At 43.7% G+C, this 27,953-nt stretch overlaps 1 protein-coding gene across 1 annotated transcript in view; it reads right to left on the reverse strand.

Annotated features, from left to right (window-relative positions):
* The window catches only part of LOC134405108 (broad substrate specificity ATP-binding cassette transporter ABCG2-like), a 33,508-nt gene that overhangs the window by 2,544 nt on the left and 3,011 nt on the right, over nucleotides 1–27,953 (reverse strand). The window contains exons 2-13 of the mRNA XM_063136241.1: nucleotides 24,750–24,809; nucleotides 24,384–24,498; nucleotides 21,666–21,818; nucleotides 18,915–19,072; nucleotides 16,167–16,318; nucleotides 14,807–14,911; nucleotides 12,631–12,863; nucleotides 8,347–8,429; nucleotides 6,897–6,986; nucleotides 4,161–4,285; nucleotides 3,256–3,410; nucleotides 2,133–2,222 (exon numbers count right to left, since the gene is read on the reverse strand). Of these exons, the coding sequence (XP_062992311.1) occupies nucleotides 2,133–2,222; nucleotides 3,256–3,410; nucleotides 4,161–4,285; nucleotides 6,897–6,986; nucleotides 8,347–8,429; nucleotides 12,631–12,863; nucleotides 14,807–14,911; nucleotides 16,167–16,318; nucleotides 18,915–19,072; nucleotides 21,666–21,818; nucleotides 24,384–24,498; nucleotides 24,750–24,802 (1,512 nt within the window). The 5' untranslated portion in view covers nucleotides 24,803–24,809. The remainder of the gene's footprint in view (nucleotides 1–2,132; nucleotides 2,223–3,255; nucleotides 3,411–4,160; nucleotides 4,286–6,896; nucleotides 6,987–8,346; nucleotides 8,430–12,630; nucleotides 12,864–14,806; nucleotides 14,912–16,166; nucleotides 16,319–18,914; nucleotides 19,073–21,665; nucleotides 21,819–24,383; nucleotides 24,499–24,749; nucleotides 24,810–27,953) is intronic.

Here is a 27,953-nt window from a genome sequence, read left to right on the forward strand (position 1 = left end):
CTATTTTCTACTGTGTACACTATGGGCCTGATCAGACAACACTCTAAACCATGGTTTGGTTGCTAACCCTTTTGCACCAAATGGTCAGTGGGCTTGTTTAAAGCATGATTATGTATTCGCCATGGTTAGGAATGGTTCACATGACACACTAAGTCATTATTATTATTATTATTATTATTATTATTATTATTATTATTATTATTTATATAGCACCATCAATGTACATGGTGCTGTACAGAGTAAAATAGTAAATAGCAAGACCCTGCCGCATAGGCTTACATTCTAATAAAATCATAATAAAACAATAAGGAGGGGAAGAGAATGCACCAAACAGGCACAGGGTAGGGTAAAACTAGCAGTATAAAGTCAGAACAAAATCAAGTTTTAAAAGCTTTAGGAAAAAGAAAAGTTTTTAGCTGAGTTTTAAAAGCTGCGATTGAACTTGTAGTTCTCAAATGTTCTGGAAGAGCGTTCCAGGCGTAAGGGGCAGCGGAAGAAAATGGACGAAGCCGAGCAAGGGAAGTAGAGACCCTTGGGCAGGTGAGAAACATGGCATCAGAGGAGCGAAGAGCACGAGCGGGGCAATAGTGTGAGATGAGAGAGGAGAGATAGGAAGGAGCTAGACAGTGAAAAGCTTTGTAGGTCAACAGGAGAAGTTTATATTGGATTCTGAAGTGAATTGGAAGCCAATGAAGAGATTTCAGAAGTGGAGTTACATGGTCAGAGCGGCGAGCCAAGAAGATGATCTTAGCAGCAGAGTGGTGAACAGAAACCAACGGACTGATGTGAGAAGAAGGAAGGCCAGTGAGAAGAAGGTTGCAGTAGTCCAACCGAGAAATAACCAATGCATGAACAAGAGTCTTGGCAGAAGCGACAGACAAAAATGATCGAATCCTGGCAATATTATACAGGAAAAAACGACAGGATTCACACAACACGCTAAGCCATAATGTTTAGCTCAAAATGCTTAACTACTGTGGCGTAGCGTGTTGTCAGAGCAGGGTCTACATTTTAAAAGGGCAGCCAAACTGATGCAAACCAGAGCCATGTTGGAAGTTACAGATGCAATCATGTTTGAACATGATGGGGCAAATCGTTATCTCAGAAAGACTTGAGAACAGTGGAGTTGCTTTCATTTACTATCTTCGAATATGACTTCAAATAAGTACTTCAAGTGTTTTAACATAAAAAGGGGACAGGAGGCCCTAATGTTTGAATTTTTAAAGGCAGATCCTTGTTTCACACATTACCGGATACCCTTCCTTCCACTCCTCCCTTCCGTCCACTGCATGGATGGCCTTATGAACAGGCTGGCATTCTATGCTGATTCCTGATTGTGTGGGTGCCCAGGTCACATGCTTCTCCCTCCTCCTCAAAAAAAACAACAACAGTGTGGGGAAATTGTCCAATTTGCACCATCAGTCATCAGAGTGGAAAAATTGTATTTGCGCCATCAATAAATGGGGATGAGGCAGGCCTCTTCCCCCATGTACAAATCAAATGGGGGCAAAAGTGGCCTCCCACACAAGGAACCTGGTATGACAGATTTGGTTGATAAATATAGAAGGAACGCTAATATTTGTCTAAGCGGAGACTTCACTTAAGGCAGCCTTCCTCAACCTGGGGCGCTCCAGATGTGTTGGACTACAACTCCCAGAATGCCCCAGCCAGCTCGGCTGGCTGGGGCATTCTGGGAGATGCAGTCCAACACATCTGGAGCGCCCCAGGTTGAGGAAGGCTGACTTAAGGCATCAGGAGATGCAGCTCCAGCCCAGAAGGTGGTTCTAATTTTCTGTGCCAGAGTGAGCAAAAGGGGGTCCCCTTGTCCTCTATTTTTATTCAAAATGTTTTTGTGCTGCTTTAGTCAAAAAGGCTCCCAAAGTTGCTTACAAACACCAGTAGTAAAATAGCCTCTACCCTCAAGCTTACAGTTTAAAGACACACACACACACACACACACACACACACACACACACACACACACACACATAGGAATACAAAGGGAGAAGAAAAAGCGAAACAGTTCTTAAAGTATTGGTGCTGCTCCTTTCTCTCCCTTTGCTCTGCAGCCTGATGGGCTGGCTGCTGCCAGGTGACGGTTCTAAAGGTGGGGGGGAAACATTAAAACTTACATTCAGGCCATACCGAGGAATACTGAAGAACTTCAGCCACAGCAACAAAGGCGAAACGGTTGTGATATTTACCAACAAGCCGGATAAAACCTTCAAAGAAAAAAAAAGCAGGGAAAAGGATGGCTGTTACAGAACAGAATTTTGCTCAGAGCCTTAAAGAATTTGACATTTATATCCAGAACACATTTATTGTCTTTGCCCACCCACTTCCGCCGTGCCTCCAATGCTAAAATGCTTAAAAACGATGGCTGCGAGTTGCTCCATATGTGGGATACTAGGTGCAGGCCATGAACATGCAGATCAGAAGTGGAAACCCATCTGCAGTGGTGTTCAGAAGCAGGTGAGTAATTCCTATTGAGATTAAGGTGCTTCTAGATGAGGCCCGGCCTCATTCACAGAATTTTATGGAGCCTCCGGAGGTTGGCGTCTTCAAAGTGCAACCCACCTGTGTTTCCCCGCCAGTTCTTCCATTTTTTTTCTTTACACACACACACACACACACACTCTGTTAAGGAATAAAAGTTGGAATAGCAATACAATGTGTACTCAGCTTTAAAGACTAGCAAATTTATTATTAAAATTTCATGGACTGTAGTCCACTTCACCAGATTCATGAAGTGTAGGTTTACAGGTATGTATACCCCCAACTATACTTGTGACTCAGGATAACATTTTAAGCATCTGATGAAGTGGACTGCAGCCCACAAAAGTTTATGCCATATGCCATAATATGTTAATCTTTAAGGAACTACAAGACTCTCTGTCACTTTTTCTTTGACTGTGGGATCCCACATTGGACTGGCACTGAAATCAATGGGATGTTGCAGTGCTTAACAATGCAATCTTATACATGGCTACTCAGAAGTAAGCCCTAATGAGTTCAATTGGGGTTCTTCCCAGGTAAGCAGGTATAGAATTTCAGCCTAATTCCAGCAGGATTGTACTCAAAACCCGCTCCTACGTGCATTGGTCCATTCTGGATTCTGTTTCTTGGTCTCATCAAAGTGTGATGGACATTGGGATGATGGATGAAATGTTGGAAACCGGCTTCTTAAATGTATTATAGTTACATTTAAAGGAAGGAGAAGTAAATATTCAGAGTAAAGAATCATCTAGCACTCACAATCATAAAAACAAAGCAGATATTTATGAGCATGTTTGCAACGGATGTAACATTTTGTCCTGTTGCTATTGCCAGAGACATCGAACTGGCTGCATAAGAGACTAATATAATAGTTATCATCATGATAAAGAAGGCTTCCGCGGTTGGCTTGAAACCTAAAACAGATTAAAAATATATCAATATACATACATACTCAGCTTCAACAGTTCTCCACAGAAGAATACTTCAATTTATTATACAAGGGAAATTGAAAGGAAAAGTTCAGTGGGGGAAAAAACGCTAACCTCTGGTAGGAGAAGGCACCTTAAGAAGAAGAAGGGATACAGGTGAGTATGCTCCCAGCACCTGGACTAGGCTTTCAGTCTGGGGGAAAGTTGCATGCTGTTCTTTTTTTGCACATACATTTTCTTCTATTGCAGGAATGTTCGACATGCAGCCTGAGAGCCAAATATGCCTGTGAAAGTCTTACCTGCAACCCCCTCCCTTGAGTGCCCTGACCTCCCTCTTCAAAAAAAAAAAAAACAACCCCAAACCTCAAAATATTTTACAAATACAAGACACAAGTGTGAACTGCACCGAAATGTTGTTATGTATCCACACCCACTAACAGGATTTCTCCTGTTCAAGGTGCTAGCCAGGCCTTCTCCAGGATAATTCTAGAAAGAGAAGTAAGGAAGCTGTCAAAAAAAAGTTAAGGGGGGCAGGGACTCCTCCGAGTGCCCCACCAACTGTAACTCAAGCACTGGGCATCTTTATATTATCTATTATTTTATAATTAACTTTTCATCTAATTTACATGTAAAAAGAGTTTCAGGAGATAAAAGAGAAGGAAAATTGTAACCCTGCCATCTATCTCTGGGGGGAGGGCAGAAGGAAACATTGTTTTGTCTAGGTGGTATACTTGCCTATCGTGAAATAATTTAAGCAGGTGAGGATGATGCCTGGCAAAGTCCTCATGGGCATCATATCGGCTAATATCTTCGAGAAGAAATATGCAGACACTCTGTAGTAGCCACTTATGTATTCATGTCTACAAATGCAAAATAGATGCTATTATTATTATTATTATTATTATTATTATTATTATTATTATTTCTATACTGCCCAACAGCCTAGGCTCTCTGGGCAAGTTACAACCAAAACCATAAAATCCAATTTACAATTTTAAAATCATGTAGAACAAGAATAAGTTACAGTCCAGGGAAGGCTTGTTTAAAGAGATATGTTTTTAGGAGTCGTTTAAAAGATATTACATTTTCCGCCTCCCGAACCACACGAGGGAGGGTTTCCCAGAGGGTGGGTGCCGCTACAGAGAAGGCCCGCTGTCGAGGTTCTTCACGGCGACATTCTCGTCTCGGAATGACGAGCAGGGCCTCCTCTGAAGATCGTAAATATTCAAGACTTGCATGATGAATGAATAAAGCTATAAACAGCAGTCATTTTCAAATTGGCACCAGGGCTTACTCTGAAGTTTATGATGAGTAATGAGAAGGTCAGTAAGTGTAAATAACCTTAGGACCATAGGCTTGGCCCCTCAGATAAGTGAAGAATACCAAGTATAATTCTGGTCTCCGCACTCCAAAAAGGCTACTATGGAATTGGAAAAGATGTAGTGAAAGAAGCCAAGTTAAAAGGGGATTAGACAAATTCATGGAAGATAAGCCTAGAAATGGCTACTGGTCATGACGACTGTATATTACCTCTCAATACCAGTTTTGCTGAGGAACGTGAATGAGAGGGTGCTATTGCACACATGTGGGATTCCCACAGGATTGCTTTCTAACCAAAGGAAATTCATGGAAGGAAAGCTTCCCATTTCCTCCTTCCCCCAAGAGTCCCCCCCCGGCCACATAGTTCAGGAGGGCCCCCAACCTCCAGAAAGAATTAGTGGGGTGCAAGTGACTTTAATTTAACACCCAAGCCACAGGAAACTACCTTACAACCAGGTCAGGCTAGTTGTCCATCCTAAACACAGCGTCCTCCCGATTATTTGGACTACAACTCACATAATTACCAAACATTAGCCATGCTGGGTGAGACTGATGGGAGTTACAGTTCAAAACATCTGTAGGGCGCCTGGATGGAGAAGGCTGCTGAAGCTCAATCTGCTAGGACTGGCAAAAGTTTTCTAAGGTCTCGTGCAGAGAAGAGCCAACCTCATCACCTGTTTGTTTTACCTAGAGATGGCGATGACGGGACCTTCTGTATACAAACTCCATGCTCTGTCACTAACTTCCTTTTGAAGGCCTAGGGTTTGTTCTACAGTGCACACAAGATTATGGAAGCCCACACTACTTGTGTCTGTGTTCCTGAACGTGAGCCTAGGGTGACCATATGAAAAGGAGGACAGGGCAGTTGAAGAGAAAAAGGGATCTCAGCAGGTCTCATTTGTATGCATGCAGCACCTAGTGAAATTCCCTCTTCATCACAACAATTAAAGCTGCAGGAGCCCTGCCTTCTTAGAGTGACCAGATACAAAAGAGGACAGGGCTCCTGCAGCTTTAACTGTTGTGATGAAGAGGGAATTCCACCAGGTGCTGCATGCATAAAAATGACACCTGAAATTCCCTTTTCTATGCAACTGTTAAAGATATAGGAGCCCTGTCCTCCTTTCCATATGGTCACCCTTCATTAGCCACAACCCTCTGCAATGCACAAAGGGTTCAGTGCAAATGCAGGAATTCCTTAGATTAGTTGGTGTAGAAAGAGTTCTCCATAGGCATAAAAACTGAAAACATTTGACATATGGAATTATGCATGGATTAGTTCCTATATTATATATTGTTATCAACAAAGGCATTCTTAGTCTGTAATATCAACTCTAGCTGGCAAGAAATGTCAAAGAAGTGTGACCCCCATCATTCCCACACTGGCTAGGAATGATGGGAGTTGCAGTCCAACCCATCTGGAAGGCACTGGAGACTTGAACCATGCCCGGTTACATGGAGGGTTCTCATGCAGCTAAAGACGTTCTATCAATAGTTCCATGGAGGCAAATGAAGTTAACGTATGAGCCAGGTTCTCTCATCACAGTTTGGACTGAAGGTAACGGGGGGGGGGGGGGGAGAGAGAGAGAGAGAGAGAGAGAGAGAGAGAGAGAGAACCTGGGAGATCTCTCTTTCTCCCTCACCCTCCCAGGTCCATATGATTGTATTGGCAATTAATTGCCAGTGAGATAGCTAATATTCAACTGCTGAGCTAGCAGTCACTAAGATGAAATGTTGAGCCAACTGTTCATACCAAAATTCATTCTTTTGAGATTACTTTCTCCCTAAATCCTAAGCCAATGGAGATGGCCAAGCCAGTCCAGAAAGATAGCTCTCTTAACTGAAATAGCTTTGTCATCTATATCATCCTGCCAAGTGAAAAAGAGGGCTTTTACCACAATTGCGTGCAGATACATAGTAGAATATGTGGTTTTTATTTTCTGAACTTTTTGTAAATTGTCATGGTTGGCTTCACAAAGGTGGCATGCATTTTTACAATGAATAAATAACATAACATATAAAAAAAATGGGGGTGTATATGGACACTTAGAGTGGAACTGGCAGGTTAAAAGACTTAACCAAAGGACAGGCATACAAATAAGGCTATTAAGAGGAGAATATGTTTGGCTTTCCATTACATGCTGATTTACCTACATAAAGATCCTTTTCTCTGTGATAAAAAGTTCAACGGTCGTAATACTATTCAAACACTGATTGGTTGTCAAGAAGAACAAAGCGCCAACTCTGCAAAATTTCAAAGGAATGTTAAAATTGGGGTGGGTGGGATCAAACATGGCCCAAACATTTACCATTAAAGAAACAGTTTGTGGCGGAATCACATAATAAGGAGATAAAGTTAGTAGAAACAAGTGAACCCGTCCAGGATAAACCAAGCATACCATCCCCTGGGAAGTTTTTATAGTTCAACTCCACTAGAATGGAGGTGAAGTGAGGAGGCCCCAGGCAGGCTGGGAGGTTCTCAAGTGCTAGGAGGGGAGCTGGTGACCTCCAGATGTTTTGCACTATGACTCCCAGGATTCCTGACCTGGGATTGATGGAAGTTGAAGTCTACAACATCAGGAAAGGCATCAAGTTGGTGAGGGCTGCCAGAAGGTAGTGAAAGTGAAAATGTGTCTTGAACCTAACAGCATGATTCGAAGGCTCCTTCTGTGTGCTGGAGATAGCATGCCCAGGCAACGCCTACATTTGCAAGGGCATCAGTGTCCACTGGAATGTCGTGGTCCAGCATTGCACACATGCCTCTCAATTGCATGCACAGAACTACCACCAGCATATTTTTATGCTGCCTCTCAGTAAAACATCTAGGGCAAATAATAATTTAAACCCCATCCAAATAACAACAACAACATTAATAATAATAACTGATTGACATTAAAAAGCAGCTATTAAAAACAGTCAATAAAAATTCAGTGGAATAGATAACGGTAGGAGCAGGTGAACGTCATGTGGCCCGTTAGTGACGACTGCGATACAATCCTGCAATAAACGGCTGGTGTAGACTCCCCCAAAGTTAAACTTGCAGCCCGATAGCACTAACAGTGCAAGCTTATACATGTCTATTGAGTTGAATGGGACTTACTTTCAGGTAAGGGGGTATAGGATTGCAGCCTAAGCGATTTCTTTTTAAAACAGGTAAATAATAAGAATTTCATACGGTACCGAAATCACAATAGAACTGGTAGCAGCTGATTTTTCCTGGGGGCTGCATTTCACAGACAGGGTGCCATGACTAAGAAATCCCTCTCTCCAGTCATCACCCACTTAACTTCAGATGGAGGGGAGACACGGATGCTATGCATGGGGTAACTCTTGCTCAGAAGAGATGGGAGGACCCCTAGAAAACTCCTCTCTGATTAAATCAGAAATTACCCCAAATGTGAGCCAATCCAAGCTTGGCCTTGGAAAAAGTCCCTCCCCCTGCCCTATAGTCAAAGGGGACATCCAAGCAACAGAGTATTGGAGACCACCGCATAACCCCTGCTAATCTTTTACCAAAACCTTTGTACACACTGTAAATATTGACCCAGAGAAATGTTATGTACACTGTATTAACTTTTAAAAGCATATTCTAACTTTTACTAACCTATTTTGAATGCCAGTGGCATCATTTTTAACTCCAGCAAAAACAGCTCCAACAATTAATCCCAGAAAAGTGGTAATAGCTATCTAGTAGGGGGGGAAATATAAATTTTAAATTAACAACATTCTATTATGGGCAAGGAAATGTTCGAAATATTACCAAAACTCACAAGGTATTATAGCAGTCTCCCCTCCCCCCCGGCACACCCACCCACCCAATGGTCAATGCCCATGCTGGCCGGGGCTGATGGAGTTTTAGCTCAAGATATCTGGAGGGCACTAGGTTGGGGGTAGGCTATGGCTATGATCTATTATGCTGCTGTACTACTACTTTATGCAGGCAGAACCTGTGATGAGGGAAGAGATGGGTCATGTCTGCCCAGAGCGGATGCTACGTTGCCATGCATTCCAATCCAATAGCTGTGTGGGTGGAAAAATGAATATTACTAGAAACAGAAGGAGTGGAGCTACGCAACCATCAGCCCCTGCAGCTGGCAGGCAGTATGAATTAGCCAGGACTCAAATACATATTCGGAGTCCATCTGCCCTTGCCTGGTCAAGCTGTCCCTCTCCCTCCGGCTTCCTGCTCCAGTTCAAGCAACAAAGTGCCAAACTAGATGTGGAGTAAACAACATGGTACATTGAAATTCCATAGCTGGAACTCCCAGGGAAATTATCTTTTAAGAAGAAAAAAGCAACACCATGCAGAGAATAATGCATCAGGACTGTGGGATAGGGGCAGGGGAGCATTTAAGCCTTTGTCCCTGCATCGATTCCCCCCAAGTTAAATCCCCACCACCAAAGTTGCTATTAGTCATAGAGGGGAAAATATACATGCATGCCCGTATGTTTTCCTCTCTGTTGCTAATCACAGCTATTGAGAGAGGACAATTTGGTTTGGGGCTATGGTGTGTGTGTAATGGGGGAGAGACACCAACTCAATTCTGTGCTGTAGCCCTAACCCAAATTGTCCCCATACCTCTTTGGCTGATTTTTGAAGAAGAAAATCATGTTAGAAGTTCCTGGAACTAACGGAAGGAACAACCACAGAAGCAACAGCCAAGCAACTTCTAAACATGACCTCAGGACCCCACTGTATTTAACAGATGGAGTTTCCTCTAAAACAACCTTCCCAACTCTGGCACCCTTCAGAAGCTTTACCACTCCCCTTACCCTAGCCATGGCTGAGGCTGGTGGGTGTTGTAGTCAAAAAAAATCTGGAGGGTGTGATGTTGGGGAAAGCTGCTCTACAACATAACAATCAGTTCTAAAACTTGTTCTCTTTTGTAAAACAATGTTTACTAGGAGTGTGTGTGTGTGTGTGTGTGTGTGTGTGTGTGTGTTTTAAACAAAAAGAATACCAAACTTTTGAATTGCTTTAACTTGAGAAAACATTTCAATTAAACATCTGAAAAATAAAATCCAACAGAAAGATGTTTAAAGTTTGCTAGATATCTGAACAAACCAGGTATTTTAAAATACCAAACCAAAGAATGAAACTCCCCAACCTATTTGGAGAGAAGGGACTGTAATAGGTTGACAGACCAATCCTATGCACATCCATTGAGAAATAAGTCCCATTGGGTTCAGTGAGACTTTCTGCTAGATAAGTCTGCATAGGATTGAGGCCTTAATAGCAACGATCAAACTGATTAAAAACTGTATGCTTTGCTTTCTTAAGAATAAGCAAAAGTGATGAAAATCTCAGCCAGGATGATGGTAACAGGCTGTTCAGGAGTGTTTCAGCAGGAGGGATTGCTTGAACCTTAACACTAAAAGTGCACTTGATACGTGGTACCAGAGTGCTAAGGACCTGCCGAAAGGGATAATTCTACTGCTAAGCCAGTTGAAGTGGGAAACAAAGATCATATCAAGACCAATTTAAGAAGATTAGCAAAAAGGGCTTAATGAAATGTGGGGTTTCTTTAAGAATGTATTCAAAATCCATCCCTAATGAGGTTAGGGAGATAAAAATGATTGTGAGAAAAAAGTCAGGACCATTAACCCTGGAAGATTATAAGCTCTTAAGATCATAATTCTTGTCACAAGGTCAAGCTTTTACAAAGCAATTAATAGAGATCCCCATAATATCAACATACACACACCAGAGCTTTTCACTTCATGGGCTCCGAACAGATGATTAGCAATCGCTAGGTATTTTGGGGGAAACTGTGGCTCGGTTTTTGAAGAACACTCACTGAAAGCACAAGTCAATAGTAAAAGGAAGAGACATGCTATTGGAGGGGGAAACGCCCAAAGCCCTTCAGACAGAATGGGTGCAAGAGGAGCGAGGCACAGTTTGTGTGAACATCTGCTACACTCTTTGGCTCCTGTGTCCTTTGTTTCAGATTCAGGGCTCACCTTTAGTCCAAACATTTGGAGACCCACTTCTTTTTAAACTATATATTTGCATGGTGGTAGAGCTGTTGTTGTGACCCATCATAGCTGAAGCCACAATCTTCCAGATGTTCTGGCCTACAACTCCCACCATCCCTAACCACTGGGAATGCTGGCTAGGACTGATAGGAGCTTTAAGTCAGAACATCTGGAAGGCAACAAATTGCCCACCCCTGCAGTATCTGGGTCATCTATACAATATTTCCCTCCACTTTAAGGACATATCTGTGCTACACATGTATTCCAGTTTAAAACTAGTTCAACACATTATAGTTTTGCTCAGACAATCTTATTACATTTTTATACTACCCAATAGCTGAGGCTCTCTGGGTAGTTCACAATTAAAACCATAAATACAAGAAGTCAGATCGTAACATAAGCTATAAACCAAATACTTCACATCCCAGGGAAAGCCTGTGTGAAAAGATAGATTTTTAGGAGGCTTTTAAAGGATGTTACATTTTCTGCCTCCTCAACCACACGAGAGAGGGTTTTTCAGATGGTGGGTGCCTCTACAGAGAAAGCCCACCATTGAGGCTCTTCATGGCGACATTCTGTTTGTTTGGAATGACCAGCAAGGCCTCCTCTGAAGATCATGAATGTTGTCTGGGTGTACATAAAGGAAGGCAGTCTGCTAGGTATCCTAGTCCTAAGTTGTTTCAAACTTTATCAGATAATGACCCTGTTCAGATGACATGCTAAGCCACGGGTTGGTTAAGCATTTTGAGCTAAACATGATGGCTTAGCATGCCATGTGAACCATAATTTAGTGTTTCATGTGAACAATTCCTAACCATGGTGGCTACATAGCCACAATTTAAACACACTCAGGGCTTTGCTAGACCTGCCGGCTTACGCCGGCAGGGAGGCGGGGAGGACGGAAGCCGTGCGGCGTCCACCATTTTTGTTTTTGTTTAAAGGGGCAGCGGGTGGCCCGAAGACTGCGGCAAGGTAAGGGGTGTTTTGTTAAAAAACCCGGGGGGGGGGCGAAGGATGGGAGGGTGTGTGGCACGGGGGGGCGGGTGACGAGGGAGCGCCGCTCGCCGCCGCTGCCGCTCGCAAGCAGGCGAGCGTCGCTTGCCCGGGCAATGCATTGCCCGGGCAAGCGGCGCTCGCCTGCTTGCGAGCGGCGGCGGCGGCGAGCGGCGCTCCATCTGTCACCCGCCCCCCCCCCGTGCCACGCACCCTCCCATCCTTCGCCCTCCCCTCTCTTCCCCCCCCCCCGCCGATGGGCACAGCGCTGGTATGAGCGCTGTGCCAGGTCCGCGGCTTTTCGCGGCTCCTCGCGAGTAAGCGAGGAGAGCTGGGGAAAAGGCGCGCCATAAGCGACTTCGCTTATGGCGCGTAAGACCAGGCCTCAGCGCGGCCTGTCTCCGGATTCCCCTGTGCGTCATCTGGACACACAGCAGGGAAGCCGGGTCAGAATGCGCGCTAAGGCCTCGTCTAGGAAGGCCCTCAGTAACCATTTACTGCAAAAGGGTTAGCAGCCTATCCATGGCTTAGTGTGTTGTCTGAACAGGCCTATTAACATAACCTTGTATGCGGCTTGGTAGCTAACAGTCAGCCAGTCAGTTATTTAGTGCTGAGAATGATCTGTTAGAGATAGTTAGCTGCATACATACAAAGAATTCACAGAGTTCCTTGAGTGAGAATAGTGACCATGTGTTACAGATTTGAAACTGGTTTACATTTCTAGTGTAGACATGCCCCAAATTCACTACTTCAGAAAAGAAGAGGATACATACTGTTTATCCTACAGTGTATCAAACATAATTATTCTCATAACTCTTTGTTATTTAATTCAATTAATTTTCAAACAGAAGTAGGCTGTATAGCTTCCAAATAACATCTGGTCTTTTTCGTTTGTCAAAGAAAGATGCATTTGAGTTACCTGATATGTGGAATTTTGTGGATTGCCTATCAAATTTTTAAATGTGCGTTTAGACACCCACTTGAGCTGATGAAAAAAGGGAGTGCTATACGGAATTGTTTTATAGGTTTCTTTCTTCCTTTTACTTTCCAAAGACAGCTCATCTAGATCTTCTCTCATTTCTTTGTAGAAAGGACAGTTGGAAAACTTTTCAGATAACTTGTCCGCAATGGTCTTGTATCCTCCGTCAGTTTCTGTTATGGATGACAATGAAAATTGGGATTATTATATTGCAGGTAAGGACACAAATTAGTTCATTGCTCAGAGTCTGTGAACTATCTTGGATTATGTAGGGATGATGGCTTTTCAAAGCTGGAGCCAGAAGCACTGAGCTGCCATTGCGTTCCGCCATGGTTTTTGAATTATGTGGCTTTATAGGTTTTTGCTGTACTGCACACTGTACCATGGGGAAAAAACTAAAAGCCCACAGAAGTATGGCCAGCATTATTTCCGGAGATGTCATGAGCAGATTTTAGTGTGGCTCACCATGGATAACTCTTGATATACTCCCCACCTCTGGTTCCCATGGCCAGAGGAAATTTGCAACTGTTTTTAATTACTCATGTTGCCATTTCTTTTCCATTTGAAAGGGCTACATTTCACTTAGAAGTGTCATTGACTAGACCAAAAACTGCTTAAAACTGGTCTAGTCACAGCACAGATTTCTTTGCCTTGCCTTGTGTTGGACTTCCTGACTGTAAGTTCTGTACAACAGTGGAACAGTCTACCCACAGAAGCTGTGGGTTCTCCATCTCTAGAGATTTTCAAGAAGAAGTTGGACAGCCACCTCTTACAGATGGTTTAATTGGTTTTCCTGCACATTGCGGAGGGTTGGACTAGATGACCCTTGTGGTCCTTTCCAACTCCACAATTCCATAATTCTACCCCTCATTCCCTTACCACTCCGCTGCATGTGCAGATCACGCTGCTTAGAACTGTGTCTCCCTCAAGACAAGCATGCAATGCTTTGCAACTGATTGTTATGAAAGCTGAGGGCTAAACCAGACATGAATGTGTTTAATAAACATGCACTGCCCATTTGGTTCTAGAGTGGGGGGAGGTTCTACTTTTTACTTCAAACCTTTTTCCCACCGTACCTTCTGTGGTAGAATTTTTCAGCTATTTTCTCCAGGCCTGTTCATTTCTTTTATCGGAGTAAATCTGGGGAAAACAGTGAAAGCATCCCCAGTGCAGAGAGATAAGGGGGCGGGACTTCACAAAAAGAAAAGAGAGAGCCCCCACTCTAACTTTTAAACGAAATGGGCAAAACGTAGAAACTTCTGGGGTCTATTTTGTTTTTGTTTTTTCTTTACTGGAACACCAAAATCCACCAAGCGGAGCCTGGCGCAAAGACATAAGCTCAGTTCAGACAATGTGTTAGTCAACACAGTGTGAAAACTCCACTCGACAGTTGAGTTTTTAGGCAGCACATGTTCTAACTCCACCGTTGTGTGACTGTGGACTACCGTGGAGTTGAGTAAAATCCACTGTGATGTTTGATTGACAGTTCCTCTGCCCTCTCTCCTCCCACAGTCCTCCTGATGGTATCCCATCAGCCATTGCTGCAAAAAAAATATCCCAGTAGCTCTCCTAGGGTGGCACTCACTCCTTTTGCCACTCTTGCTAGGGAACATTGTAGCCAGTGGGAAAAGTCAACTCAACGCGACAGAAAACTCCACGGAACCCACCTCACAACACACAACACAATGGTTGTGCAGGAACTGTCCTCTGCACAGCGTGAATATTCTGCGTGGAATGTTTTCCAAAAAAAGCTCCACTGTTGCATGGATTTTTCCTGCCAGACAACACATTTCTCAATGGTGGTATAAAAACTCCGCTGTGGAGTTCTAAAACCACCAGTGACTAACACATTATCTAAACTGAGTCATATGCTTACAATGAAAAAATTCTGGGCTCACAGTCCTTCCACACAAAAATCCACTCATACTTCCATAATTTCAGGGGATCAGTTTTGGTGGGAGGGGAGCATTTTGGTGGGAGTCAAACATCCTTGATGAACTACTGCAAATCACCCAGAGATCTTCCTTTTGCCTGCCCTTGTATTACGCACACACACACACACACACACACGGTTTGGCACCAATAAATACACAGACTCAATTTTGAGCATCCATACCTAATCTGCTAATGGATGATGGACTAATTACAGCAGCAGTGGAATCTCCATTAATGACATCCAGAAAAAAATCAGCAGGGTTGTTATATGATTCACATACATAACCTGAAAGAAAAGATGGTTAATTTGTACACACCCCGCAACTCAAGCAGATTGAAAATACAAATTGGCTGTGTATATGTCATAAGAAACTAACAGAGTAAATTCAAAGCATCTACAAATCAGTGTTCTCTTTTTTGCTGAGAGGTGGTTAGCTTCCCACTAGCTTCAGTCAGCAAACAATGCACTTGCTCCCCAATACAATTATTATTATTATTATCATCATCATCATCATCATCATCATCATCATCATCATCATCCTTCGGACTGGCTGGTTAGCTTTAAAAAAAAAGTGCCTTGCAAGTTTATTTCATGAAATGCATGTACAGAACCTTATTTTAAAAGCATACACTGCCAAAACTTGGGGGTGTTTCACTACAAAAATCTGCTCAGAGGAGAAGGGAGGGAAGGTAATTCCATGATGTCACAAAAGCCAGCCAATCAGCAATATACACAGCCAAATGACGCTGGAAACTAGTAGTGACATTTTATCCTGAGTTCAATCCTGTAGGTGAGACTGTGTGCCTGACTAAAACTGGTTCAGTATGGTTCCATAATGGCTTGACAGCTCTTACGAGTTTTGTCTGCACACACACTAAGGGCCCAGTCTTATTGGGGTGCCCATGGCCCTCCAAACCCAGCGGCTGATGGGCATCCTATGCAGAACAGGAGGAGGACGGAAGCAATCTTCGCCCTCCCACTCCTCCCACTCTGTATTTTCGCTAGATGGGCTTTTTCGCTCATCTAGCTGGGGCTCTGGAGTGCGGGAGGGAAGGAGGCTGGGGAGCTTGGAGAACAATGATGTGTTCCTCCTGCACGTCTCCTGCTTTTCTCTCAGTCCTCAAAAAACAGGACTCCTGTTTTACTATAAAATACCCACTAGAGGGTGCAGTTTCACTACACTGAATGGGCCAAGTGGTCACTGCTTTCTTCCCCTTTCTCCCCCATGTGATTTATCTCATCCCTATCACGGAAGAGAAGCAGGAAGCAACAGCGACTGTAAGGAAACATGATCTGAAAGAGCTCTGAGTTAATAATGACATAAACCCACAGAGGTTTTTGAGACAGACATCATGCAGCATACATCACTGTCTGTTTTCAGATCCTACAATGATGGGAGACCTTTGTACAAATGAGTATTTGCTTGTTTTAAAACAAAATATTGCTTAAAATGTCATTTGAATCCTTATTTCTTACACCGTACTGAGGATGTTTGAGAAAATGCCATTAGCATGTCAAAATGTAACGTATGAAAACTCACCCAATTTTTGGAAGTATCCAAGAGTGTTTTCAGCTGGCCCATGATACAGAAGCTTCCCATTAGCAAGTAGCGTCAGGGTGTCAAACAATTTGAAAATTGAGTACCGGGGCTGATGGATTGAAAAAATGATTGTTTTCCCTTGGAGTGACATCCTGAACACAACAGAGGAAAGACAATTAAATACGGAAAGCATGAATGCTCTGAACCAGTCATTGCGTGCATGAATATAACTTCAAATAATAAGATTGGACTGCATCTTGCACTCTGAGCAGACAGAAAAATTACTTACAATGTCAGTTTTGTACCCACCCATCCACCACCCCCATCTAGCCCTGTCCCATGCCCACTTTGCACTGCCATCTCCCAACTTTGGCATGGCCCTTCTTTAAAGAAACAGATGTGAAATAATAAATAACAAAGGAGAGATCCCAAAGTCTAGCAGTGATCAAGACACTGACACCAAGTGGTGCTACCTGAGCAGGTATTGGGCCCTAAACCAACCATTCAACCTCAGCTAGTCGAGGCTGGTGGCTCTGATGTCAGTGGGGGCAGTGAATTCACATCTTGGATAGCATCTTTACAGTTCTGGCTGTTTCTGACTGAAACTCGGAACGGATTCACGGCCACACTGACATCGAGCCACCAGCTCCCACTGCTCTGAGCTCAAGATACCAGAGGGTCCTGAGCCAAAGACAACTGAGCCTGGACCACCAGAGACCCTAGTCCCCTAGCCCAATTCCATTGAGAGGCAGCCATACGCACGTCCATGGGCCTTGTACCTCACTGAGCTAGTATGCCAACGCCGGTGGCTTGCCTGGCATGAAGTCAAGGAGAGACCACAGGAATGCTAAGCTCCAGGCCAGGAGGCTGGCCCTTTAAGCATCTGCTCTATTCAGCCAAGGGGTGAAGCATGAGAGTGTAAATACCTTTGCAAGGGAAAGGGGCTCAGCGGAGACTGAACCCTTGCCAGAACAAGTGGCCTGGGCAGGGTCCTGAAAGACCGGCCACAAGCCGCCCTTTCTCATCAGTAATCCTGACCACAACTTGCCTGTCCTCTCCTTTGGTCCCAGGCAGCTCGCTGAATTTGCACTCTCCTGAACTGGCTGGGAGCTGTGCTTAACTAAGGCAGGCCAAGTATCTCAGCATGGCTTTTCCTCACTGATGAGAAACTATGGCTGGCTGCCTCCACACACTTAAGAAGTAGGGCTTCCTTCCAAGGCAGCATACAGAACTCTTCCCACACACAAGCCTCAGCCCTGTTACTTCTCATTTGAGAAATTCAGCGCTCGCCCCGCCTTCCTTGACAGCATTCTCAGAGTACAAGATTATTATTTTGCTCTGGGACTTTTAATGATCATAGGTTAGGATGGCGCTTCTACATCACCATTAACCCTTACGCTGGTAGCACAGATGGGACCATCCCTGCTTGTTTTCACCACCAAGCATGAAAATCTCACTCTATTCTTAACCAGATAAGGGAATCAGTCTTCCCAGAATGCAAACAAACTGTGATGTCAGAAGTCCTGTTTGTTTCTGGGGCTAATATTCAGGCCTCGGTCAGCCCTGAGGGCCTTGCTCCTGCCGAAATCAAGCTAAACAAGCTGAGTTTAGCCCTTTAAGTCTCAATAGGCAGCTGGAAAAGCATCTGTTGGGGATGCTTTAGGGTGGATTCCTGCATTGAGCAGGGGGTTGGACTCGATGGCCTTGTAGGCCCCTTCCAACTCTGCTATTCTATGATTCTATAGCAGTTTGCGGCCAAATTTTGGTGGCAAACTGCAATTTTTTGCCACTGCACTGCCAAATTTGAGATGTGTGGCGCGGCAACAGAGGTAGTGTGGGTCCACTCAGGCCCATGGAGGGCACACGTTGCCTACCCCTGGTTTAAAACCAGGACTCTCAACAATATATACTGTAGGATAGGGAGGGCTTTCTTTCTTTTTAAAGAGTCAAGAGCATGGCAAACAGTGGAGGAAGCTTCATTACTATCCCACCTCCCTTCTAAAAAAGAAAAAAGAACCTGTGTAGATGCGTAGTCCAGCACTGGAATGTCATAGTGCACTATCTTAGTACTTTGTTACATGAAGAATACGAGAGAAGAGAAGAAAAAAGAGAAGGTGCTGGAAAATCTGGGACATGGGGGAGAGGGGTTATGTTGTATCATTCACATGACAAGCAATATCAATAAATACGAGAGGCAGTCAAGCCACCACATTCCACACACCTATCGCATCAGTTACTTCATCTGAGGGAAAAGTCGTCTTTCCCTGGGTACTCTGAATGCTTGAAAAATGCAACAACCTCATAACAGAACTGCTACTTTAAGGAAAGGAAGACACCTGCATTCCGAAAATATTCCAAACCGAAAAATAACTTGTGTGTTTATTGCACAGAAATGTACATGTAGAAGCCAAGATGAAAAAGGCATACCATCGTCAAAACCAGCAACTCCAACTGATTCAACTTAGCGGGATATTCTGGCCATGATGAATTTTACTGTTTCACCCAGAAAGCAGCGCAGACTGGTGGCTCCGAAGTCAGTGGGGCTATGAATCCACTCTGGGTTTCAGCCAGAATCAGCCAGAACTCTAAAGGAGCTATCCAAGGTACAAAGCTCCTTTAGAGTTCTGGCTGGTTCTGACTGAAACCTGGAGTGGATTCATCACCCCACCGATATTGGAGTCACCAGCTTCCACTGCCAGAACGTATACTTTGAAACAAAATTTGTCACCTCCCAACAGTGAAATTTACTTTTTTAAGAGGATCAAGACGGCATTGGCTGTGCTGGCATCCAATCCAGTTGTCGGTTCGTCTAAGAATAATACTACGGGATGTGTAATGAGCTCTAGTCCAATGCTGGTCCTTTTCCTCTCCCCACCAGAAACTCCACGAGTAAAATACGTACCAACCTAGTTGAGGGAAGGAAATGTCAAAGTGAGGGACTTTGCACTGTCGCAACATTCTTGAAAACAATGGAAATATTTCAAAATCCATATTAGTGTAACACCTTCATTAGCCAACCAAAAGATAACAACAACAACAACAACAACAACAACAACAACAAAACGTGTGTAAGCTTTCAAAACCTCCAGATCGCTTAATTAGGCAAGATATTACAAAAAGGCAGGTGTGTGGGGAAAGAGCAGAGGAAGACTGACAACAATGAAGTTACAGTGTCTGCATATTCCAAAGGCAAAGTGGAGGAGGTAGGGTCTGCAAACCTTTGAATTATGCTCTGGCAGTTCATGTTATAGTGACAGGGTTAACTGAGAACAAGAAAGGGAGAAATATCGGATTCCCCCCTTCCCTCCCCCCTTTATGGCCAACCAAGCTGCCTTTGCTTTTTGCTTGACTTGAAAAAATAGTTGCAATAGCATAAAATGCTTGAATTGTGTTTTTAATTAAATAGTCCCTAATAACTATTAACACTGATGGTGGGGGGAAGAGCGTTCACTGCCGAAGCAAGGTGAGAGAGCTGAAGGGCAACATAGTCTGGTCTTGTCCATTGGCCTGGAGACTGAGGGCCACTGATAGCCTGCACCTGCTCCCAGTAGTCCTCGGAAAGCAAGGGCAAGGGGGAGACAGTGGTGGCTGGTGGCACCTTCTATTATTATTATTATTATTATTATTATTATTATTATTATTATTATTATTATTCTCTCTTTTCCCGCTCGTGGCAGTTTTTCTAGATGGACATGACGGGCTTTGCCAAGTCATGCTGTCTTTTACTGATTAAGAAATTTCCTGACTATCAAACATGTTTTGAGTATTGCTTTTTGGGTGTTGGTATGGATGTAATTTGCTAGGCCCAGTTTCTGAATGTTTTCTGTACAGCTTTTTTGATGTGATGCCGGTGACTGATATGACTAATGGGCTAATTGTAACTTTTTCCTGTTGCCATATTTTTTTTAACTTCCATAGCCAGCGGTGTGTATTTCTCTCTCTTTTCCTCTTCCTTTCCTACAACATTTTTGTCATTAGGTATTGCTATGTCAATGAGGTAAGTGTTTTTCTTTTTTCTCTATAACTGTTGAGTCTGGTCAGTTGCAAGGTATTGTCTTGTCATTATGAATTTTTCTGTCCCAGTATATTTTATGATCTGCATTTTCCAATATTTTTTCGGGTGAGTATGTATAGTATGCTGTAGGTTGTTTGATGAGGTTGAATTTGATGGCCAGTTGTTGAATTATTTTTGCAGCTGTATTGTGTCTCGCCATATAGCCCATTCCTGCCATAATTTTACATCTTCCTGTTACGTGATCTATTTTTTTTTAATTGATGACATTATCTACATGAATATGTTGTTACGCTATTATTATTATTATTATTATTATTATTATTATTATTGTCGTCATCATCATCAGTAGTAGTACTTTATTATGTCGTGAATTGTTCTAAACTACTCAGACAGCATTGGCTATTGGGCACTACATAAATGAAATAAATAATAAATAAGAGCTCTTAGAGTTCTGACTGGCTCTGACTGAAACCTGAAGCAAATTCACCACCCCACTGATAACAGAGTCGCCAGGCTCCACTGTGGGGAGACCAACCTAGGCCTTTACATTGACTATACAAGGAGCTTGATTCCCCCCTCCCTGCCAGAAAGAACACTCAGCTCCAACCGACACTTGCCCTGGGTCTGCAGAGCTGAAGGGCAGTGAACTCTGTCTGGCCTCATACATCAGCTGGGGGATGAACGGGAGTGGGAGTGTGGGATGCAGGGAGAAAGGGGGTTAATCCTTTCTCCCAACACTGCAGTCCTAAAAATAAATGTTCCCAGTTGAAGCTGCTATTTGCCCAAGAAGAGAAATGCCACCAGCATCCATGGAAGCTTCTCTCTTGTGGCCAACAATATCTTGAGGGAAAGGCAATTTTCATTGGGACAGTGCAGGGGGCGGGCGACAGATTCAAACCAACTTCCCCAAAGCCCTGATCCTGAGCACCACCTCTAGATGCTATTTAAATGTTTAAAAGAGACATGCTACTTCCAATTGCACGATTAACATCACGTCTTGTTTGGCCAACCGTCACAAGTGGCTGATGGGCAAATTGGTTGGCCGGTTGGCTGCAACAGGCTGGGGAAATGGTGCCAACTTCGCTATGCACCTGTAAATCCAGGGAAATGTCTGTAAATAGGAGTAGGCTGCATTCAACCCATAGGCCTTGGGTCATAGAGGCCTGCTTGAAAATAATCTGCTTAAACAAAATAAATGAAGAAATAAGTAAGGGTGTAATCCTATGCATGTTTAGACAGAAAAAGTCCAACAGCATGTTAACTGGGGAATGCTGGGAATTGTAGGAGTTTTTTTCTGTCTAATTAGGCATAGGATTGCACCCTAAATCAATTTCTATAATTTATTTATTTATTTATTACATTACTGCCCAACAGAAAAAGTTTCATGGGCAAGTCACAAAAATTAACCACATTGAAATAGTTCTCACATTAAATGTTGATGTGAGATAATATTAATATTAATATTAATATTAATATGAACATACCTTGGAATCTGCAACTTTAGACAAGTCCAGTTCCATGATGATTTGTTCAACTCTTTCTCTTTTTTCCTGGTAGTCCATAGTTAAAGGTAGTCGCAGAGCTGCTGAGAACATCAAATTTTCTCTGACTGTCAAAGTTCCCATCACTATATCATCCTTAGAGATTTGGGGGAGAGGGAAAATGGAACTTTTCATTTGAATACTATACTAGGTTATACTACTATCATCAACTGTTAGTACATCATGACACTGTAATGAAAATGCTAAGTTCTTGAACAGCTTGATTAGAAGAGGGTAAAACTGCAACAGCAACAACATTCAATTACATTCATCTCTAAATTTCTCCTGCAGGTCTGCTATATCTTATAGAAGTGGGTTCAGTAGAGGTCTCTCGCCACCAACAAAATTCCTTTAAAAAAATTCCCATTGACAATTATATGGTTAATATATATATTTACTTTTTGTTTTTTTAAAACCTCAGCAGCACATTACACTGTGTTCAGCTTCTGCTTAGGGACATTTTCTAGTATGCAGAATTCCACCCAGCCTCAAGTCAGCACTTCCTCTGTGCTGAAGATGTTTTAACAACTGTCTTCTGGAGTAGCCCAAACAAAGGTGCTCCAACCTCCACTGGCTGTATTAAGAGCAGTTGATGCTAGCCAGCAACCCTCATGTAGGTGTCTCAAGGAGGCCCTTGAATGTACAAACCGGCACCTCCAAGGGTGTACATTCCGGTTTGTACATTCCAAGAATGTACAAACCAGCACCTCCTATGTAGAAGTTCCAGGTTGGATAAGTGGCACATCCTGTCCACATGCTCAGCAACATCCCCACACATTCCCAGGGCACTCATATGGGTACCACTAGCTGGAATTGGGGGAATGGGGAAACTATATCTCTTGCTTTTGAAAGATAAAAGATCTACTTTGGTTGTAAGGCAACTCTGTTTTATTTAGCATAATACAGCTGTATGGAGAGAGTCCAACACATAAAGAACTTCTCCCCCGGCAGTGTGAAAAGCAGATATATTTACGCATAGTAACATCTTAACCAATTAGCAGTCAGCAAAATTCTAAAGGAAGACAAAGACAGATCAAAGACAACTTCTTCATTATACCATATCAACAGATGGCCCATAACTCTTCTGGCAATGTCAGACTGACCTGGATGGTCAGTCCTCCTTATCAACAGCTAGCTTATTTGTCTTCTACTATATCAAGAGGATTTGGCAGTTAGGAATTCCAATTAAGCATCTCCTTGCTGATATAGCAGTTTTAGCAATACAGCACATTTGGGCACATACATTATTCTAATTCCATCATGCAATTCACTTGCAAGAACCAAACTACATACAGAGGCCTTCATACAGAGCAGGCATATCAAGGCTTGTGGCCTTGTTTTCTCATGCATTTCATGCCCTTTTGCCTATCATTTACAACCTGATACCTTCCCAGTGTGCTGGACTACAACTGCCAGCATCCCCTAGGCATCCTGGAGGCCAACAGGTGGGGGAAGGTTGGTTTACATTCCTCCCACAAACACCCATGTATACATATATTTGCCATCTTAGAATAATATTCCATACATAGGATGAACTGGGTTGCCTAGTCTACAAAAACATTTGCCACAAAAAATCTGTTCAGGGGCAATCCTATGCAAGTTTAGACGGAAGACTGCCTGGGAAATTCTGATAATTGCGGTACTTTTTCTGTCTAAGCATGTATAGGATTGTGTTCTCAGTCTTTAAGGGGCCAGAACTCCCTGTTGTCATTTTGCTGCCACAGACTAATACACCGACCCCTCTGGAAGGTGAAATGGGGATCATAGAATCATAGAATACCAGAGTTGGAAGGGGCCTACAAGGCCATCGAGTCCAACCCCCTGCTCAATGCAGGAATCCACCCTAAAGCATCCCTGACAGATTGTTGTCCAGCTGCCTCTTGAATGACTCTAGTGTGGGAGAGCCCACAACCTCCCTAGGTAACTGATTCCATTGTCGTACTGCTCTAACAGTCAGGAAGTTTTTCCTGATGTCCAGCTGGAATCTGGCTTCCTTTAACTTGAGCCCATTATTCCGTGTCCTGCACTCTGGGAGGATCGAGAAGAGATCCTGACCCTCCTCTGTGTGACAACCTTTTAAGTATTTGAAGAGTGCTATCATGTCTCCCCTCAATCTTCTCTTCTCCAGGTTAAACACGCCCAGTTCTTTCAGTCTCTCTTCATGGGGCTTTGTTTCCAGACCCCTGATCATCCTGGTTGCCCTCCTCTGAACACGCTCCAGCTTGTCTGCGTCCTCCTTGTATTGTGGAGCCCAGAACTGGACACAATACTCTAGATGAGGCCTAACCAGGGCCAAATAGAGTGGAACCAGTATCTTCTCAGTGGGGGGGGGGGGGACCTGATCACAAGCAGATTAAGAATCCATAACATGCTGGGTAAAAGGGTGAACATTTTTAACCAAAGAAGAATGCCAAAGCATACCCCAGTCCAAGTTATCAGATTCTGCATCAGTAAATGTTTGCAAGATCCTGGGGGTATGGTCTGAAGATACAGGATGTAGCAACTTTGCTGAATCTAAGCAAGTGTGACTCTGGTCAGAATGGGCAACTGCCTAGGAACCCTCATGTACACTCCCTTGACTTCAAGGATCTAAGAAAAGCAGGATGTGTACATGTCATAATTTTTTAAAAAAAAACATATGGAACAACAAACTTTATTTACCTGTACTACATATCCAGAAATACATTTAAAATGTGTAGGCAGATTGACGCCATTTATCAAAATATCTCCAGACAGTCCTTTAGGATCTTTCCTTGTAGCTAAAATATCCAGTAGCCTAGAAGAAAAAGGAAACCGACTCCAATAAAGATATTTATGTCAGCAATCTGACGACCACACTGTTGAATCATTTTAACTTGCACATTGCTAATTTGGATTGAAACTATTTTGAAAATTTGTCTTACGTTTACATCTTTTTCTTATTAAATATATACAGACACATTCATTGCAGGACTTCATTTATTGATGCTTAATATGATAAATTTGTAACAATATAGCAACAAACATTTTCATTATTTGAATACTTACGACGATTTGCCGGAGCCAGTAGGTCCTAAAATTGCATTGAGACCAGGTTTCATGACACCACTGTAAAACAAAAGCAATTTGCCACTAATCAGGTGTTTAATCTGTAAATGCATTCCAGTAACTTTAAGGTTTGCTTCTTTTCCCTTCAATAGATGCCAATGATTTGGAGAATGGCAAAATTGCTCAGTTATTTTCACGGAATAGCCCAGTACTTTTCCCTAGTTTTAAAATTAAACATCATCTTTCCACCCCATTCTAAATATCAGTGAACAAGTCACAGGAAACATTCTACAAGATTAGTGGTCATAGAAAGTAAATATTGACCATATCCTTGGCACGGTTTCCCTACATCAGGCTTCTCCAACCTGGCACCTTCCAAATGTCTTGGAATGCAACTCCCACAATTCCCAAACACTGCCAACATGGCCATGTTGCTCTCTGATAAAAATTGGCCAAGCTGGCTGGGAATTATGGGCATTGCAGTCCAACATATGTGGAGGGCATCAGGTTGGAAAAGGCTGCCCTACATATGTTTTGACTGAAAAGCTTCAAATCCCGACTTTAGTTTCATAAGGTTCCAGGTGAATTTGAGGGGCAGAGTGGGAGAGAAACTCTGTCCAGCGGGAAGTTGTCTTGCACAAACTCCATGGAAGTTGCACAGGAGCACAACAGTGCTTTTTCATTGCTCCTATTCACTTTGATGGGGACTGAGCAGGAGAACTTCCTGTGAGGTTGTGTGTATTCTTTGTTAATCTATTTATTTCCAACAAAGCTAAATACTTCGTAATGATTTCAGAGCACAAAAATGCCTGGCATCAAAAGTGATATTTACACATGCTGATTTCATCCATTTTCACATGCCAATAGACCAGCTCCACTGGAAGACTTTCAGTCCTCCATCATGCCACCTTAGCATTAGCGACATCCAGGGCAGCTCTTCACAAGCTGGTCACTGGTACACCTAGGAGTGACCACATTACACCGGTTTTAAAATCTCTTCACTGGATGCCGATTAGTTTCCAGGTGAAGTATAAAGTGTTGGTTATTACCTTTAAAGCCCTACATAGTTTGGGTCCAGGCTACCTGCGGGATCGCCTTCTCCCATACAATCCGCCCCGCACACTCAGGTCCTCTGGAAGAATCTACTTCAGTCCACCAACACCAGGCTGATGGGTATTACCCAGAGGACCTTCTCTTCTGCTGCTCCCAGACTGTGGAATGGCCTGCCAGAGGGGATTCGTCAACTTGACAGTCTATGATGATGATGATGATGATGGTGATATTTATTTGTATCCCGCCTTTTGCCCAATGCTGGGCTTCAAGGAGGCCTTACAAAGTTTAAAATATACATGGGGGGGGGGGACAAAACCATAAACATTTGAAATACACAACAAAATTATAAGACAATAATATAGATGGAGGGCCAGATTATTCTCCAAAGGCCTGCTGGAACAAAAAAGTTTTAGCCTGCTTCCGAAAGCCCATCAAGAAGGGAGCCAGCCTAGCTTTCCCAGGAAGAGAGTTCCAGAGCACCGGAGCAGCCACCGAGAAGGCCCTCTCCCATGTTCCCACCAAGCGTGCCTGTGAAGAAGGCGGGACTGAAAGAAGGGCTTCTCCAGAAGATCTCAAAGCACGGGCAGGCTCATAAAGGAGAATAAGTTCTTTCAAATAACCTGGACCCGAACCATATAGGGCTTTATAGGTCATAACCAGCACTTTGAATTGTGCCCAGAAACAGACTGGAAGCCAGTGGAGCTGTTTTAACAGGGGAGTTGTATGCTCCCTGTAACCAGCCCCGGTCAACAATCTGGCTGCAGCTATTTGAACCAGCTGGAGCTTCCGAACACTCTTCAAAGGCAGCCCAACGTAGAGCGCGTTACAGTAATCCAATCGAGATGTAACTAAGGCATGTGTCACCGTGGCCAGGTCCGACATCTCTAGGAACGAGCACAGCTGGCGCACTAGCTTTAACTGTGCAAATGCACTCCTGGCCACCGCCGAAACCTGGGCATCCAGGCTCAGGGCTGAATCCAGAAGCACACCCAAGCTGCGGACCTGCGTCTTCAGGGGGGAGTGTAACCCCATCCAACACAAGCTGAATCCCTATTCCCTGATCTGCCTTTCGACTGACCAGGAGCACCTCTGTCTTATCTAGATTAAGCTTCAATTTGTTCGTCCTCATCCAATCCATTACTGCCAACAAACAGCGGTTTAGCACAGAAACCGCTTCCTTGGAATTGGGTAGAAAGGAGAAGTAGAGTTGGGTGTCATCAGCGTACTGGTGGCACCGCACCCCACAACTCCGGATAACCTCTCCCAACGGTTTCATGTATATGTTAAATAGCATGGGGGACAAAACAGAGCCCTGAGGGACTCCACAGGCCAATGGCCAAGGAGTCGAACAGGAGTCCCCCAGTACCACCTTCTGGGTCCGTCCATCCAGGAAGGAATGGAGCCACTGTAAAACAGTGCCTCCAAGACCCATCCCAGCAAGGCGGCCCAGAAGGAACCATGGTCGATGGTATCGAACGCCGCTGAGAGGTCCAGCAGAACCAGCAGGGACACACTCCCCCTGTCCAGTTCCCGGCGAAGATCATCCACCAAGGCGACCAAAGCTGTTTCTGTCCCATAACCAGGCCTGAAGCCAGATTGAAATGGATCTAGATAATCCGTCTCATCCAGGAATCCCTGAGTTGGGAGGCCACCACATATGCTCCAATACCTTGCCCAAAAATGGGATGTTGGAGACTGGCCGGTAGATATCCAATACAGTGGGGGCCAAGGAGGGCTTTTTCAGTGTGGGTCTTACTACTGCCTCCTTTAAACAGGCTGGGACCCTACCTTGGCGAAGGGAGGCATTGACCACTCCACTTACCCACTCAGCCAGTCCCCCTCTGGCAGCTTTTATAAGCCAGGAAGGGCAAGGATCTAGTATACACGTGGTGGCTCTCACCAATCCAAGGACCCTGTCCAGATCATCGGACTGTGCAAATTGAAAAGTATCCAATAATACTGGACAAGCAGGTGCCAAAGTTACATCCACTGGATCTGCATCAACAATAGCATCCAAGTCAGAGCGGATCCGAGCGATTTTGTCTGCAAAGTGCTGGGCAAATTGGTCACAACAGGCTGTTGAAAGGTCTGAAATTTTATTTTAAAAAGCAATAAAAACTTATCTATTCTGGCAGGCCTATCCAGTGAAAT

Source organism: Elgaria multicarinata, chromosome 10 (assembly GCF_023053635.1).
Source record: "Elgaria multicarinata webbii isolate HBS135686 ecotype San Diego chromosome 10, rElgMul1.1.pri, whole genome shotgun sequence".
In the NCBI taxonomy this organism is placed as follows: Eukaryota; Metazoa; Chordata; class Lepidosauria; order Squamata; family Anguidae; genus Elgaria; species Elgaria multicarinata.